This window comes from Symphalangus syndactylus, chromosome 6 (assembly GCF_028878055.3).
Source record: "Symphalangus syndactylus isolate Jambi chromosome 6, NHGRI_mSymSyn1-v2.1_pri, whole genome shotgun sequence".
NCBI lineage: Eukaryota > Metazoa > Chordata > Mammalia > Primates > Hylobatidae > Symphalangus > Symphalangus syndactylus.
The window spans coordinates 12,597,530-12,611,779 of NC_072428.2; the positions used below are offsets into that span (position 1 = coordinate 12,597,530).

Consider the following 14,250-nt stretch of genomic DNA (forward strand, 5'->3'; position numbering starts at 1 on the left):
CAAAAGAATGAGAGAAATTTTGGCATCCCCTTGGGATGGGGGTCACAATTCCCACAACTTTTACGGGTACCAGCTACAGCGACTCCTTGTATGGCTAGTACAGACCCTCTGTTTTTCTCTGACAATACCTTTAAAACATTGACTGGATCTAATCAGGAAGCAAACAGATTCCTCTGGAGGTTTCTGAGTCATCTGCTCTTAAAATGGTTACGATTTGGGACCTTCTTACGCTTGATGCAGACATTCCTCCTGGCGTGTGTTCCCAGACATGGGCAGAAGACTGTTGTCAGGCCAAAGACGGAGTTAAATATATCAAGGGAGAAAGGTGGTTCCTTGGACTCTCAGGAATTGGTGTTTAAGACACAGTAGAAAAAGGAATAAAAAATAATTTTAATCATATCAAAAAGCCAAACCAAAGAGGAATAGTTCATGGAACTGACAGGATCCTGACTCAGCGGCTGGTGCTCTTCCTGTGCACAAGCCCAGCACTCCAGGTTCCAAGGCATTTATCAAATCCCACCAAGATGTTGGCTTTTGCATCAAATTCTGGGTTTGGTTCCCCAAAAGAACTCACTGATGTAAATGACTAAAAGTGAGGTCTGGGTACCCTTTACATGATTCCCCAGACCTCAAATAGGCTGACAGGCTTCTCTTCTCCAGCAGTCTTCCTGTCCGTGAAGTTTCCTTCCAGATTGTTACACGGAACTGAAAACAAAGGGAGCCGCAGCTGGATTTAAATCTGGAGCATGCCACAAAGGCTTCCACCTGGCATTTTCGAGAAGAACCCATCAGAGATCATAAGAAATACAAGAATAGAGGTTGCACAGCTCGAGGTGCTTGGATATTCATTCTAGGTTCTTGTTCTTGAGAAAGTGGGTTAGGTGGGTACATGCCAAGATCCAAGTAGGTCAACCTTCCACCCTTAACCTACTACTCTGAGATCAGAGTGCTGGGAGGCCTTGTTCTCTCCCTCTGTCCCAGCCTCACATTCAGACCTCCACCAATGGCACGTTTCATAAGCTGCCAATGTTGGGGAAGCTCTTCAGTTTCTCAGGAAAGTCATCTTTGTACAGGACAGGGTCAGCTCGGTGTTCCACCACCTTGAGAGGCATGGTCCCGAAGACTGAAGCAAACTTGTTGATGCACTCTGACCTGTGGGGTTTGGGGAGGAGGTGGGGAGGAGGGGTTTGAGCAGAATGAGAGGGATGGGGGCAGGGAGAAAAGATAATATGTTCAAGAGGCTGAGAGATAACAACAAAATACATAATGTTCAACATCAACAAAAAAAGCTCAAGTAGCCACAATCTACTCCCAGGTTCTTAAAAAGGTTGACAGGTGTGGAAAAAAGGTGAACTGGGGGTACTTGGACTATTAGTTCAGTAAGAGAACGTGAACAGGAGATGCTGCTTGGAGGCCACGGGCCTGCAAAGGTCAGAGTATCTTTTCCCCTCCCCCTCAAATTCCAGTCATTCCTCCAGCTCAGTGTGAGAGGGCCTCAAACCAAGGTGGATTAGCTGCCAACAATTCTTAACCCCATCTCTGCCAGCTAAGAGAAGGCAAAGGATGGAAAGAAACAAAACTACCTGGATCTGAGCTTCAGTTTACTGAAGTTTAAAAGGCAGAGGAGAGATCTTGCTCACAAAGTGATGAAAGGCAAAAAAAAAAAAAAAAAAAAAAGTGACAGGGCCAAATTTCAAACAACAAACCATTCACTCAACCAACATTGACGGAGGGCCTGTAAGTGGCAATTTCTGGGAATTATGTCAATCTGCACAATCTTCTGTGAAAGCTGAAGTTCACACAGGACAGTCTTCATAATTTTCATCATTTTTGTCACTCCCATGTCAGAACTTTTAGCAACAACTACTTCAGTGCCAGTGCAGCGCAGCACCGCCGGAGGAGGGGAGAGGCTGTCTCCCTATCTCCCCCTCACCCCCAAAGCCAGCCTTCTCAGAGGTAAGCAGGTCAGGCATGTGTTCGGGAATGGCTCTGGTCAATCAGGCCAACTGAGTGTGACAGCTGGGTAATGAGGACGCTTCAGCATTAGGCCAGCGGGAAAACAAGCCTGGAAAAGCTGCTTTTGAAGTCAAGGGGACCTCAAGGATGGATTTCAGAAAGGTCAACACTCTTGCCTCGGTCGGGCCCAGGACATCTGAGAGCACTACAAAAAGAACGAACTTCTCTCTTGGTCATTATGTTTCTAAAAAAGAATTGTTATTATTTCATTTTGAGCTTTTAACTCATAACATCATCATGTCCACCAAAACCACAAAGCAACAACTACTATTTACTGTATGTTCCAAGCTGTGTTAAAATTGCTTTCTATGCATTAATAATGCACTTAATCCTCACAACAACCCTATGGGGTAGGACTATCATTCCCATTTTATAATGGGAAGACTGAGATACAGAGAGGATAAATAACATGTTCAAAGGTCAAATAACTAGAAAAAGCTAGAGCCAAAGCAGGCATTCTGGCTTCTGAGGCTTAAGTCTTAATTAGATGATACAAATGTACTTACTAACACAATTCGAGGGTCCAATGAAGGGGACTGGAAATTAACAACTGCTGAGCACCTTTTATGTAACAGATAATTTACATACATATCTCATGGATTGCTTAAAGTAATCCTCCCCCATACTCATCAGCCCCCTTGCCCAGCTATTGGGTTTATAGTAGCCTCATGTTATGGGTTAAGAAATTAAGGTTCAGAGAGGTTAAGTAACTTGCCCAAGGACCCAGGGGTAGAATGTGGTGGAACTGGGCTTTAAACTCAGGTTTGAGCTGGCAATAGAGCCTGCTCTTTGGATCACACTCTATCATTACATGCCAGTGACTGAGTTTCCCTCCTGCTGGAAGTCTTTTGAGACTCAGGAGGTGGTGTTCCTAGTTCCAGATTGAAGGGAGACTGGGAAAAGATGGACGAACTTTAACAAAGTGAGGTGGACCAAGCATGGGACAACAGCTTCCCTCTCTTCAAATTATGGGGTCAAAGCACGGCAGATAAAATCAAATCTCTCCAAGGTTTTACTTTTGACTGTTGTTCCACCTGTAAATATGTCCAGATTCTTCTCATTTCTAGTTATGCATACAGACTCTGGCCGGCAAAGCCCAGCTGTTCCCAGCATAGGTACTAGCAAGTATGTATTAAAGAAGAATCCTGGTTCTTGGCAGAGGACAGTGGTTCCATGGCCCTGTAGAGAGTATTGAGGACAATGTCTCCTCTGTAACTAGATCTGCCAACAGGAATGGGTCATAGGCAAGAAGCCACAGGGGCTCAGGCCAGCTTGATTTGTTGACAGCTGCCCCTGGCTAACCCAGGTCTAGTGAGTACTTCTTTCTCCTTCACACAGGCCCACACTGGAGAATCAGCAGGCCTCTGCTGAATGGTCAAGGTCCTTAACTCTCCTGCCAGGTAATAGCAGTGCTTCCTACTTTCTTTTCACACAGAGGGTCTGGGTTGGAGAGCAGGTTAGGGGAGACAGGACTTTGGCTGGTTGCCGGTGGCCCACACGAGCTGTTGTCACGGGTCCAGCTACCACGTCAGTAGCCATTTTCCTTTGTTGGTTTTCCAATCAAGTATAAACACACCAAGAACTGCCAGTGACTCTCTCTGAAGTGATGAAGGTGTCTGGGGAAGAAAGAACTAATGGTTTTCTATTTTCCTTTCAAACACACACCATTACTTAAAGTAACCAGGAGTCTTTAGGACTAACACTGGGGAAACTGGGAAGGAAACTAACATTCCCAGGCCCTGTGCTACAGGCTTTCATGTGTCACTACTTCATTTATCCCCACACATAACAGCTTGGGTATAAAGATGCTCAATAAATATTTGTTGAACCTATGAATGGACATTGTGATCTCACAGACATTAATATCCGTATGTTAGGAGATGAACAGATTGAAGTTCAGATAAGGTAAAGTCAATTTCCTTAGGTCAGACAGCTAATAAGTGTGGCAAACTCATCATGTGAATAAAGATTAGCCTAATTCAAAATACTATGTTCTTTTTCTTAAGTCAATACTGTCTGCCTGTCATATTGCCCTAACCTTGGTGAAGACTCTTGTCAAAATGAACAGCGACACGTGCTTCTGACTCTTAAAGAACTAACAGCGGGGCCGGGCGTGGTGGCTCACGCTTGTAATCCCAGCACTTTGGGAGGCTGAGGCGGGCGGATCATGAGGTCAGGATATCGAGACCACAGTGAAACCCCGTCTCTACTAAAAAAAAATACAAAAAATTAGCCGGGCGTGGTGGCGGGCGCCTGTAGTCCCAGCTACTCGGAGAGGCTGAGGCAGGAGAATGGCGTGAACCCGGGAGGCGGAGCTTGCAGTGAGCTGAGATTGCGCCACTGCACTCCAGCCTGGGCGACAGAGCGAGACTCCGTCTCAAAAAAAAAAAAAAAAAGAACTAACAGCGGATCCTGGAAATGGAAGCTGGGTAGTAATGGAAGCTACACTCCTACACAACTGAGATTTCTGATCCCAGACCCCCAAATATAGGAATAAATGAGCTACTGAACCACAAAACACAACACAAGGTCACACACAGTTGTAAAGAGGCTAACTGCTTTGTTTTGCGTAAAATGTGTATTCTGCAAAGATTATTATTAAAAATAAAACAGCTGGGAATGGTGGCTCATATTTATAGTCCCAGCTACTCAGGTGGCCGAGGCAGGAGGCCTGTTTGAGGCCAGGAGACCAGCCAAAGACGGGGAGGAAAGAGGAAGGAAGGATGGATTCTACAGTTGTAACACCATCTCTTTATCCACCCAAGATGGCTTAACTCATGTCTTCTTCCCTCCCTATCTAAATGCCTTATTTAACAATTCAGTGACTCAGTTTTTAATATAAATAGTTTTGTTCCCAGTTGCTAATTTATTTCCAGATTTGTTTCCTTCCATTCTCTGTTACATTTCTCAAAAGGGTAGTTTACATTCACTAACTCTACTTCCTCACCATCGACTCATACTCTATAACCCTTTGGCTTCATACTCTATGACATTATTTTTATTTTTTTACAGATGGGGATCTTGCTATGTTGCCCAGGCAGGAGTGCAGTGGCTATTCACACAGGTGCAATTCTAGAGTGATACTGCCTTGAACCCCTAAGCTCAAGTGATCCCCTTACCTCAGCTTCCCGAGTAGCTTAGACTACAGGTGCCCACCACCACACCTGGCTATTATTTTTGTAAGGTACCAACAACCATTGAATTCAAAGACCTTCTCCAGCCTGCCTATTCCTTGTTCCTTCCATGCTTCTGAGCACTGTATATCCTGGTTCTCTCCTGGCCTTTCCAGTGGTTGCCTCTCTGTTTTCAGTTACTCTTTGTGTCTCCCAAATGTCAGAATTTCCCAAGACTCTGCCTTTGCTTTTCTTTAGTCAACTGCTGTCTCTGGACAGATGACTGCCAAATACAGTTAGCCATCCATATCCAAGGGTTCCATGTTTGTAGATTCAACCAACCTTGGATCAAAGATATCTGGAAAAAAACTGCATCTATACTAAACATGTACAGAGATTTTTCATGTCATTTTTTCCTAAACAATGCCATGTAACAACTATTTACATAGCATTTATGTTGTATTAGGGATTGTAAGTAATCTAGAGATGATTTAAACTATAAAGAAGGATATGTGAAGGTTATATGCAAATCCTAGGCCATTTTATATAAGGGACTTGCGCATGCATGAAGTTTGGTATCCTCCAGAGGTCCTGGGACAAATGTCCTGTGGATACTGAGGGATGACTGGGCTCAACTTTTTTTTTTAAAGCTCTTTCTGAAATTCTAGTTCCACATATCTATATCTTGATATACATATATAAAAGTACATACAGAGACTGATTTGAGTAATAATAAAACTCCGGCCTTCCAAAAAAAAAAGCCAGGCAGGGTGGTTCATGCCTGTAATCCCAGCACTTTGGGAGGCCAAGGTGGGCGAATCATGAGGTCAGGAGATCAAGACCATCCTGGCCAACATGGTGAAACCCCGTCTCTACTAAAATACAAAAATTAGCCGGGTGCGGTGGCACGTGCCTGTATTCCCAGCTACTCGAGAGGCGGAGGCTGGAGAATCGCTTGAACCTCGGAGGCAGAGGTTGCAGTGAGCTGAGATTGCACCACTGAACTCCAGCCTGGCAACAGAGTGAGACCATGTCTCAAAAAAAAAAAAAAAGTATATACAGAGGGCAAGACCCCCAAATCACATATCTTATTATTCTCCAACTTCACCCCTGATTAACATCACCTCTTGTCCCCATTAATGACACTGCTGAGGTCCAAGAGTTCACTCTAATCTCCCCCCTAATCAGCATCTCCTCCTAAACCTATTACACTGCTGAAGGTACTACTACCACTCAAAATCTTAAAGGGACGTTTGTCAACTCCTTCTTCATAGCCTCCCCACATCTCTTCAGTTGGAAACCATGTTCAGGTACATCTTCCTTTGGGAAAAAAAATCTGTTGTAATTTAATTTGTTCCTTCCTTTCCACATGCAGCTTAGTTAAAGGCTCTAACTAGTCTTTTCTCCAATCTCTTCACTCTTCATTCCACCCTGTGCATTACTTCCAAATTAATCTCAGAGCAATACTTTGATCCAGCTAGTCTCGTGTTCGAAAATTCTATAGCTTACCAGAGCCTGAAGGAAAAAATTCTAGCTCCTTATTTGGGGATTCAAAGCCCTTTGGAGTCCAGCACTAATAGGCCAGCATTCTAAGCTCTCCAAATTGGGCTTCTTCTTGTTTGCCAAATAAACCTTGAACTTGCTGATCAGGCACCCTTGACAAACCATCCAGTTTCCACTGCTGAGAGTCTCTGCTTCTGGCCCAGGGTTTTACTGGTTGGGATTCTAGTGATTTTTGAAGGATCACTTCAAGTGTCACCTCTTTTAGAAAGTTATTCTTAATAACGAACCTAGCAAAAAGTTACTTGTCTTTCACCTGATCAGTTATAGCCCTTTGAGCATCTCTCAGGGCACTCATCACAAATAGCATTGTTACATATACATGTTAACACTGTTAAGGTCCTTGACACTGTTAAAGTCCAACAGTTCGCTCCAATCCCTCCATCAGCATCTCCTCCTAACTATATATCCTACATATCATAACATATCCTAGCATGCCTATAATCCCAGCACTTTGGGAGCCCCAGGCGAGAGGATACCTTGAGGCCAGGTGTTCAAGACCAGGCTGAGTAACATGGTGAGACCCTGTCTCTACAAAAAATTTAAGAACTAGTTAGCGTGGTGGCATGCAGCTGTAGTTCCAGCCACTCAGGTGGCTGAGATGAGAAGATCACTTGAGCCTAGGAGTTCAAGGTTGCAGTGAGCCATGATTGTAACACCACACAACAGAGCAAGATCCTTTCTCTTAATAATAATAAAAAAAAGATCTTCCAAAGAGGAAGCCTCCATATCTCCCTTAGTTACTCACTCCAGTGTTTAATAATAATTATATCTAAATTAAATCTCCCTACTGCATTTTTTTCTTTTGAGATGGAGTTTCACTCTTGTTGCCCAGGCTGGAGTGCAATGGCACGATTTCAGCTCACTGCAAACTCCACCTCCCAGATTCAAGCGATTCTCCTGCCTCAGCCTCCCAAGTAGCTGGGATTACAGGCATGTGCCACCACGCCCAGCTAACTTTGTATTTTTTTTTTTTTTTTTAAGTAGAGACGGGGATTCACCATGTTGGTCAGGCTGGTCTTGAACTCCTGACCTCAGGTGATCCACCAGCCTTGGCAACCCAAAGTGCTGGGATTACAGGAGTGAGCCACCACACCTGGCTCTTACTGCATTTTAAACCTCTTTACATTTGTTAAGATCTCAGTAGTGCTAGAGGAGTTATTTAGCCTCAGCATGAACTTCAAGGCCATCATCAGGTCAACTTTTCTTCCTATACTTCCTTTCCTGGACCATATATCTGATACACCATTTTAACTCAGCCCTATTAATGACCACTTAGCTTACTGTTATGAATTTTCCCCAAACACAGACAATGGGGTAGGTTTAAATAACAATTTCTTGTACTCCAATAGAAGTCCAATTGGGGTCTCTTCCAAAGGAGCTATGACAGTGTATGTCACTACCGTTAACTGTGAAATACTTATGATACCAGTGATAGTATATTATTTCACATCAACAGCTGGTAAAGGTCATGTCATCTGGGTAATGTTTATCCATGAAAAAGATAAAGAGATTATTTAGAGAGTAAAACATTATAGAAGCCAGGCCAACTGAAACAACTTTCTGCACACACACACACAAATTCTCTAGGCTTGAAGAATTTTAATATAGCTGACAGATTTCAGAAATGAATTCTGCAAGCACAGGCATATGAGATCTGTGAAATCTGAACTAGATATTTCATTCTAAAAGGCTACTGTATCCTTATCTGAGTGCATTTTGGTCCCCTGACAAGCACTACTGGGATGTCAGAGTTTGCTGTCTTGTATAAAGAATTGTCTTCTGAAAGTACTAGGCTTGAATCAGGCACTTCAAAGCTTGGGGACTTTTGGGGCACAAGTGAGAACTCTTAGGTCTAGTATAGTCTTAATGGACGACATACATCTCCCACTCCTTTAATTCTTACCTACAAGGCCTAGGATTACATTCCACACAAAGGTGTGCTTGTTGAGTAACTGACTTGAATAGAAATAAAGAGAGTATTTCAGAGCTGTCTCGCCCCTCTGTCTGTAATATGAGGGCTTTGCTTTCGATCCTGTTCTTGGCAGGCATTTCCACAGTGTCAGCAAAGGTAATTTGTCTCTGGTGGGTTTGGTTTAATTCTTTCTAATCAAGCTTTTACTATAACGTGGAGCTATTACCCCGAAAAATAATCCAGTATTTCCTTGGAATTAACTAGCTTCCACTCAAATGACTATAGATGGTTAACTGCTTAGTCCACATGGAGAATTTGGCTTCTGGAGCTTAAGGCCCACTATATTTTTAAGACCCTTCCAGCCATTACAAATTGAGTGAGTAGCATTCCAAATTAATTCTCTGGGTGACCTGGGCTTGAACTAACCCAATTCCCACAGTGCACATGGAGGTGACTATGGCTACCAGCTGCTGTCCTTATATCTCCAACAAAGCCCCATAAACAGGCCTAAGGCAGGAAATGGAGATCAGAGGCTAAGGCGCACTTGTGGTTGGAGGCTCACTTACCTCTCCACCATGTGTGTTTGGTCCAGCGAAAGCCCATCTATGGCTGTGCACTCAGGACACTTGAATTTCTTTCGTGGGGTTACCTGCCAGAGGAGGACAAGAGCATACCTGGCTGTCAGTGTCAAGGACAATAAAATCATGCTTGTGATACCACACTGCATTCTTTTGTGTTGTAAGCTGAGATGTTGCATGCACGTGCACACACACACACACACACACACCTTGCCATTCCTCCATTCAACTCTGTCTGGCTCGGCCAACGGCAGAACTCACAAGGGCCCAATAAAAAAGGCTTGGAGGGCTTTTGCCTTCTGTAACTGGAAAGAAGTGGTGATGACAAGCTCCTTAATTCCTGTTTAATGACTGTTTTCTCACTGCCAAGGTCCTTGTATAAACACCATTTGTTCTTGTAGCCATAAGGGCGATGAAATACAGCTTCCCATAACTTTCACCGTAACCTTAGTTCCAACAGGCGCTCTTTCTCCTCTTTACAGCTAATGGCAAATGCTATGAGCAGCACCATGCTCTTGAAGATGCCAAGCTATTTTGCAATTCCCTTCAGTCAAGAAAAAAATTGAATGGTCCCTCATACTCTGAATCTTTTTCCCTGACTCCCTACTACATTCTCAAACCTTAACTAGCGATCTTCCTAGCAAACTCAGGGGAAGCTGCTATCCCAACCTAGTAAAGATAAATAAACAGTGAAGAGATGGAAGGGAAAGAAAGCTAGATAACTAAGTCTAGGCTAAGAAGCATAGAGACACTGGGCATTACTGTCCAGAGTAAGCAGCCGCAGCTAAAAACATGTTGAAGCATGTTAAAAAGCAAATTTGGGGCCAGGCACAGTGGCTCACATCTGTAATCTTAGCACTTTGGGAGGCCGAGGCGGGTGGACTGCCTGAGCTCAGGAGTTCGAGACCAGCCTAGGCAACATGATGAAACGCTGTCTCTACTAAAATACAAAAAAAAAAATTAGCCAGACGTGGCAGCATCCACCTGTAGTCCCAGCTACTTGGGAGGCTGAGGCAGGAGAATTGCTTGAACCCAGGAGGCGGAGGCTGCAGTGAGCCAAGACTGTGCCACTGCACTCTAGCATGGGTGACAGAGCAAGACTCAGTCTCACCAAAAAAAAAAAAAAAGCAAATTTGGGGATGGGAGGGGTCCCTTTAAAACAACTCTAACAATTTACATTATTTAATTTTTTTGTGGTCAGCTGTTCACTGAGTTATTTAGAGAGCTGGGGGACAGGGTGTGAACTGGGGCAAGTTTGGTGAGCACAGATAGTGATTTTTCCTCCTTCCCTATTCACTTTGGTTTAATCTGGCTTCTCTTATCAATTAATAGCAGAGTAATCAATGGATAATGCTGTACCATGCTTCCAGCATAAGCTCACCCGGGAATTTGGCTTTCTAGGCAGATTGCTAGGGAACCTGGCATTGCCCATTTTAACATACAAAATTCTAATCTAGAAGCAAAAAAGAACAAGATGATTCTACTCATATAAAGAAGTGTACCTTCTCTACATATCTAGGGATCTTATTTGAGCAATGTCTAAATTTCAGGAATAAACAGGCATCTTTTACAGATACAAAGGCCTCCCACAGATCTTTGTGTATTCTCAGCTTTTAATATGTTATGGGAAAGGTACTTTTAAAAACTGGTAATTGATATTTAAAAACAATTAAATTAGTTGTGTTTAGGACAGCTACAGTTACATAACTGTATGAGGTGTACTATTTTCTCAACATCTTTTTTTTAAAAAAAAAAAAAAAAAACCAGCTACCTTAAGAAAAATTTAAACTACATCCTTTAACTAAAAGAACTAGAACCCATATCAGCTTTGAGAATATAATTTTTTGATTTATAGATTGATCATCATAGCCTTTATCTCTGATACTGAAGGTTAAAAACTGCAACTAAAGAAACTGTATAAAAAAAGAAAACATGTTTAAATTGTCAAAGCTTAGCTTCAATTTCCCAATGTGACCGCATCAATCATAGAACCTTAAGCTAAAATGGAGCTTAAAGTTTATCTAGTCCTATATTTAATTTATAGTTACAAGAACTTCTTAGGCTCAGATAATAGATATTTGCCCAAGATCACAAAGCAAGTGAGTGGCAGAGCCTCCTACCTTGATAACTGCTTTTCCTGTGACGTTGGCCACCAGGAAGTTCATGGCAATATCTTCACAGTTCATATGAGCATCTACCCAGTTCTTGATATCCCCAGGCATTTTGTAGGTATACAGGTAATTAAAATACTGTCAAGTGAGACAGAAAGAAGAAATATTCAAAAATAGCAGTTCCCTTTGGCTGATAAATAAGGGGCAGCATAGCCAAGGCATGGGGACAAGCTTTCTCTCAGAAGATTAATCACAAGGCTGTATTAATAGGAAGGGTAAAAGAAGGCATTAGAATGCTTTTGGTCAAGTGACCAAGCACGTTCAATATGGTCATTCTTCTACCAAAGTGTGTGCTTTTTAAAGTAGAAGAAAAATGAGGCAATTCTACCATACATATGAAATAGTGTAGAAATTATTGGGTCAAAAATATAAAGCATACATAGTCTACTACTATAAATCCCATGAATTGTAAACCTTAGTTTTTGTTTTTTTGTTTGCTTGTTATAAAATAAAAAAACCCATTCCTGGATCTAGAGACCTGAAAAATATGAGGGCAGTAGTGCTGAGCTAACAACAAACAATCGATATGAACACAGCTAAATTAAATTAACTGTGTTGAGCTGAACAGACCTTTCTCCTGACATCGGTTCTTTATGCTACTGCTGACAACAGACAAGTTATGATTGTTTAATTAAACCATACACTCCCACGGAGCATACTACCATTAAACTGAATATTCTAAAATCAAATGCATATTCCCCAATCTCTCCCGAATAAAAAAAGAGTCAAAAACACGAAGTGATGACTGCCAGAAGAGAGGAAGTACAAAAGGCTAATAAATACACAAAAGGAATTTCAGTCTTACTAGTAATCAAATAAAAGTTAAAACAATAAAATTAACTTTTACTTATCAAAATTGCTCATTTCTTTTCTATTAATCATATTTCATGCAAGAAAAGGCATGGTAAAACAGTTTTATATTTTGCTGGTGGGAGTATAAATTCGCACAAACAATACTGAAACCAACAGACACACACACGCATATATACATACAAAACATATATATGCTTAGAATATTCACAACATATATATGCATATGTTGTATATGTGTATAGATACATGTACGTACATACATCTTAAAAAAACCAAAATATTCATGTCCTTTGATATAATAATTCTATTTCTAGGAATCTATCACAATGGTCATGAGTACAAACAGTTATGAAAATGGACATCTATCACTAACATTAGATATTAAGCGTTATTTAAAATAGCAAAAATTTAGAAAGTAATATCCAAGGTAGGAAAATAGTTACATACGACTTCTAAAACATTAAGATAATGGTATCTTAATTATGCTAACAAGTAACTGTTTATGAAGAAATGTCAATGACATGAGAAAAGGCTCACAATAGATTCCATGAAAAAAGCAGGCTAATGAGAATATTTACAACTGTCTGTATATACATACAAGTAAGTAAATAAATAAACGGCAAGCTGGAAATAGCACCTGATCGATAAAATGGTTATCTCTAAGTGACAGGATTACAGGTAACCTTTCTTCGTTCCATTTTATGTATTTTCATATTTTCTACTATGAGCGTGCATTACTTTTATAATCAGAAAAAGGATAGCTTTATTTGTAAGATACTGTTACACAATATGGCTTTTCTAAGCCCTCTTGGCAGGTATGAAAAATTAAATTGGGTCAAATAAAATCTGTATCATTCTCTTAGTTTTGTCAACTTGCCCCAGGACTGCGCCCCCTTACCTTGTGATAAAAAGCTGCCCCGGTGAGCACCATGGACACTTCATTCGTCCACTCAGACTCGTACTTCCACTTATTCATCTCATGGTCCCAGAGATGCAGACGACCCGGGTAACCCACCAACCGGTCAGGAAATTCCCGCCAGACCTAAGGACAGACACATAATAACAATTAAGTCCCAATTCAGACAGCAACCATTCAGTGCTGAGCTATCCAAGCAGGTATCAACAGACTTCCTAGGTTCAAACCGTTATAACCTAAGAAGGTCAGAATGGGATTCTGGATATGTTCCATCAAACAGGTGTTAGTTATTCTGCCAATACTCAAAGACAGATGCTGATTCTGACTTCCTCCCAATCTTCTTGTATATGCTTGGGAATTTCAATTAATGTGGGGGTAATAGCTTACTGAGTTGGGCCAAGGTAGGCAATCTCTTAACATATGATTAATGAAATAGGTTCCATTCTTAATGAATTCACAAAATGAAGGATAAATGGAACCCTGCAACTCAACTGCCCTGATTTGTATTAAATTGGTGATTATGAAAACTTATGATAAAGTCCCCATTTCTTATTTTTTAAAAAAAGCATCTATTTCTCTTGAGCATACACCATTCTCATGACCTATTGGAAGCCTAAAGGATAGAAGGGCTGTCTGATTCTGTAATCTGTAACACAATGAAAACAAATACTTGATTTCCAAATCTGGAAAGGTCCTTACATAAGAGTTTTGTTGGATTAAGCAGAATTGGTTATACTGGGGATGAGGAACTTCCAATACCTTCTCCCATGTATTTCTGTATAATTTAGTCTAACCTTGAAAAGATCCATACCACGAATGAGTATAACAATTTGCTGGCTGGTCTTGGTGCCTCTTCTCAGTCTCTGTTGCTAGTTCCTCAACCATCACTAGACTTCTGAGAATTCCGTCCTAGGCTCTATTCTCTTCTTCAAACTCTTTCTTTAAGTAGTCTCATCTAGTTTCAATCACTTTAAATACCATCAATAATCTGGTGACCTCTAAATTTATGTTTAGCCCTGAATGTTCCTAAGATAGCCAACCACTTAGTTAATATCTCCACCTGGATAAACAAACCTAACACGTCCAAAACATAACTCTTGATTCCTTATCCCCAGACAAGTCATTCTCTCAATCTTCTCCATCTCAATAAATCATCTGGCCAGTTGCT

The 14,250-nt window shown here is 41.4% G+C and overlaps 1 protein-coding gene across 4 annotated transcripts in view; it reads right to left on the reverse strand.

Moving 5' to 3' along the window:
• Nucleotides 1-370: 370 nt before the first annotated feature.
• Nucleotides 371-14,250, reverse strand: part of EXT2 (exostosin glycosyltransferase 2) — a 163,443-nt gene continuing 149,563 nt past the window's right edge. For all 4 annotated transcript variants that reach the window (XM_055281850.2, XM_055281849.2, XM_055281847.2 and 1 more), the window contains exons 11-14: nt 13,065-13,208; nt 11,303-11,431; nt 9,171-9,253; nt 371-1,152 (exon numbers count right to left, since the gene is read on the reverse strand). In XM_055281850.2, the coding sequence (XP_055137825.1) occupies nt 1,014-1,152; nt 9,171-9,253; nt 11,303-11,431; nt 13,065-13,208 (495 nt within the window). In that variant the 3' untranslated portion in view covers nt 371-1,013. The remainder of the gene's footprint in view (nt 1,153-9,170; nt 9,254-11,302; nt 11,432-13,064; nt 13,209-14,250) is intronic.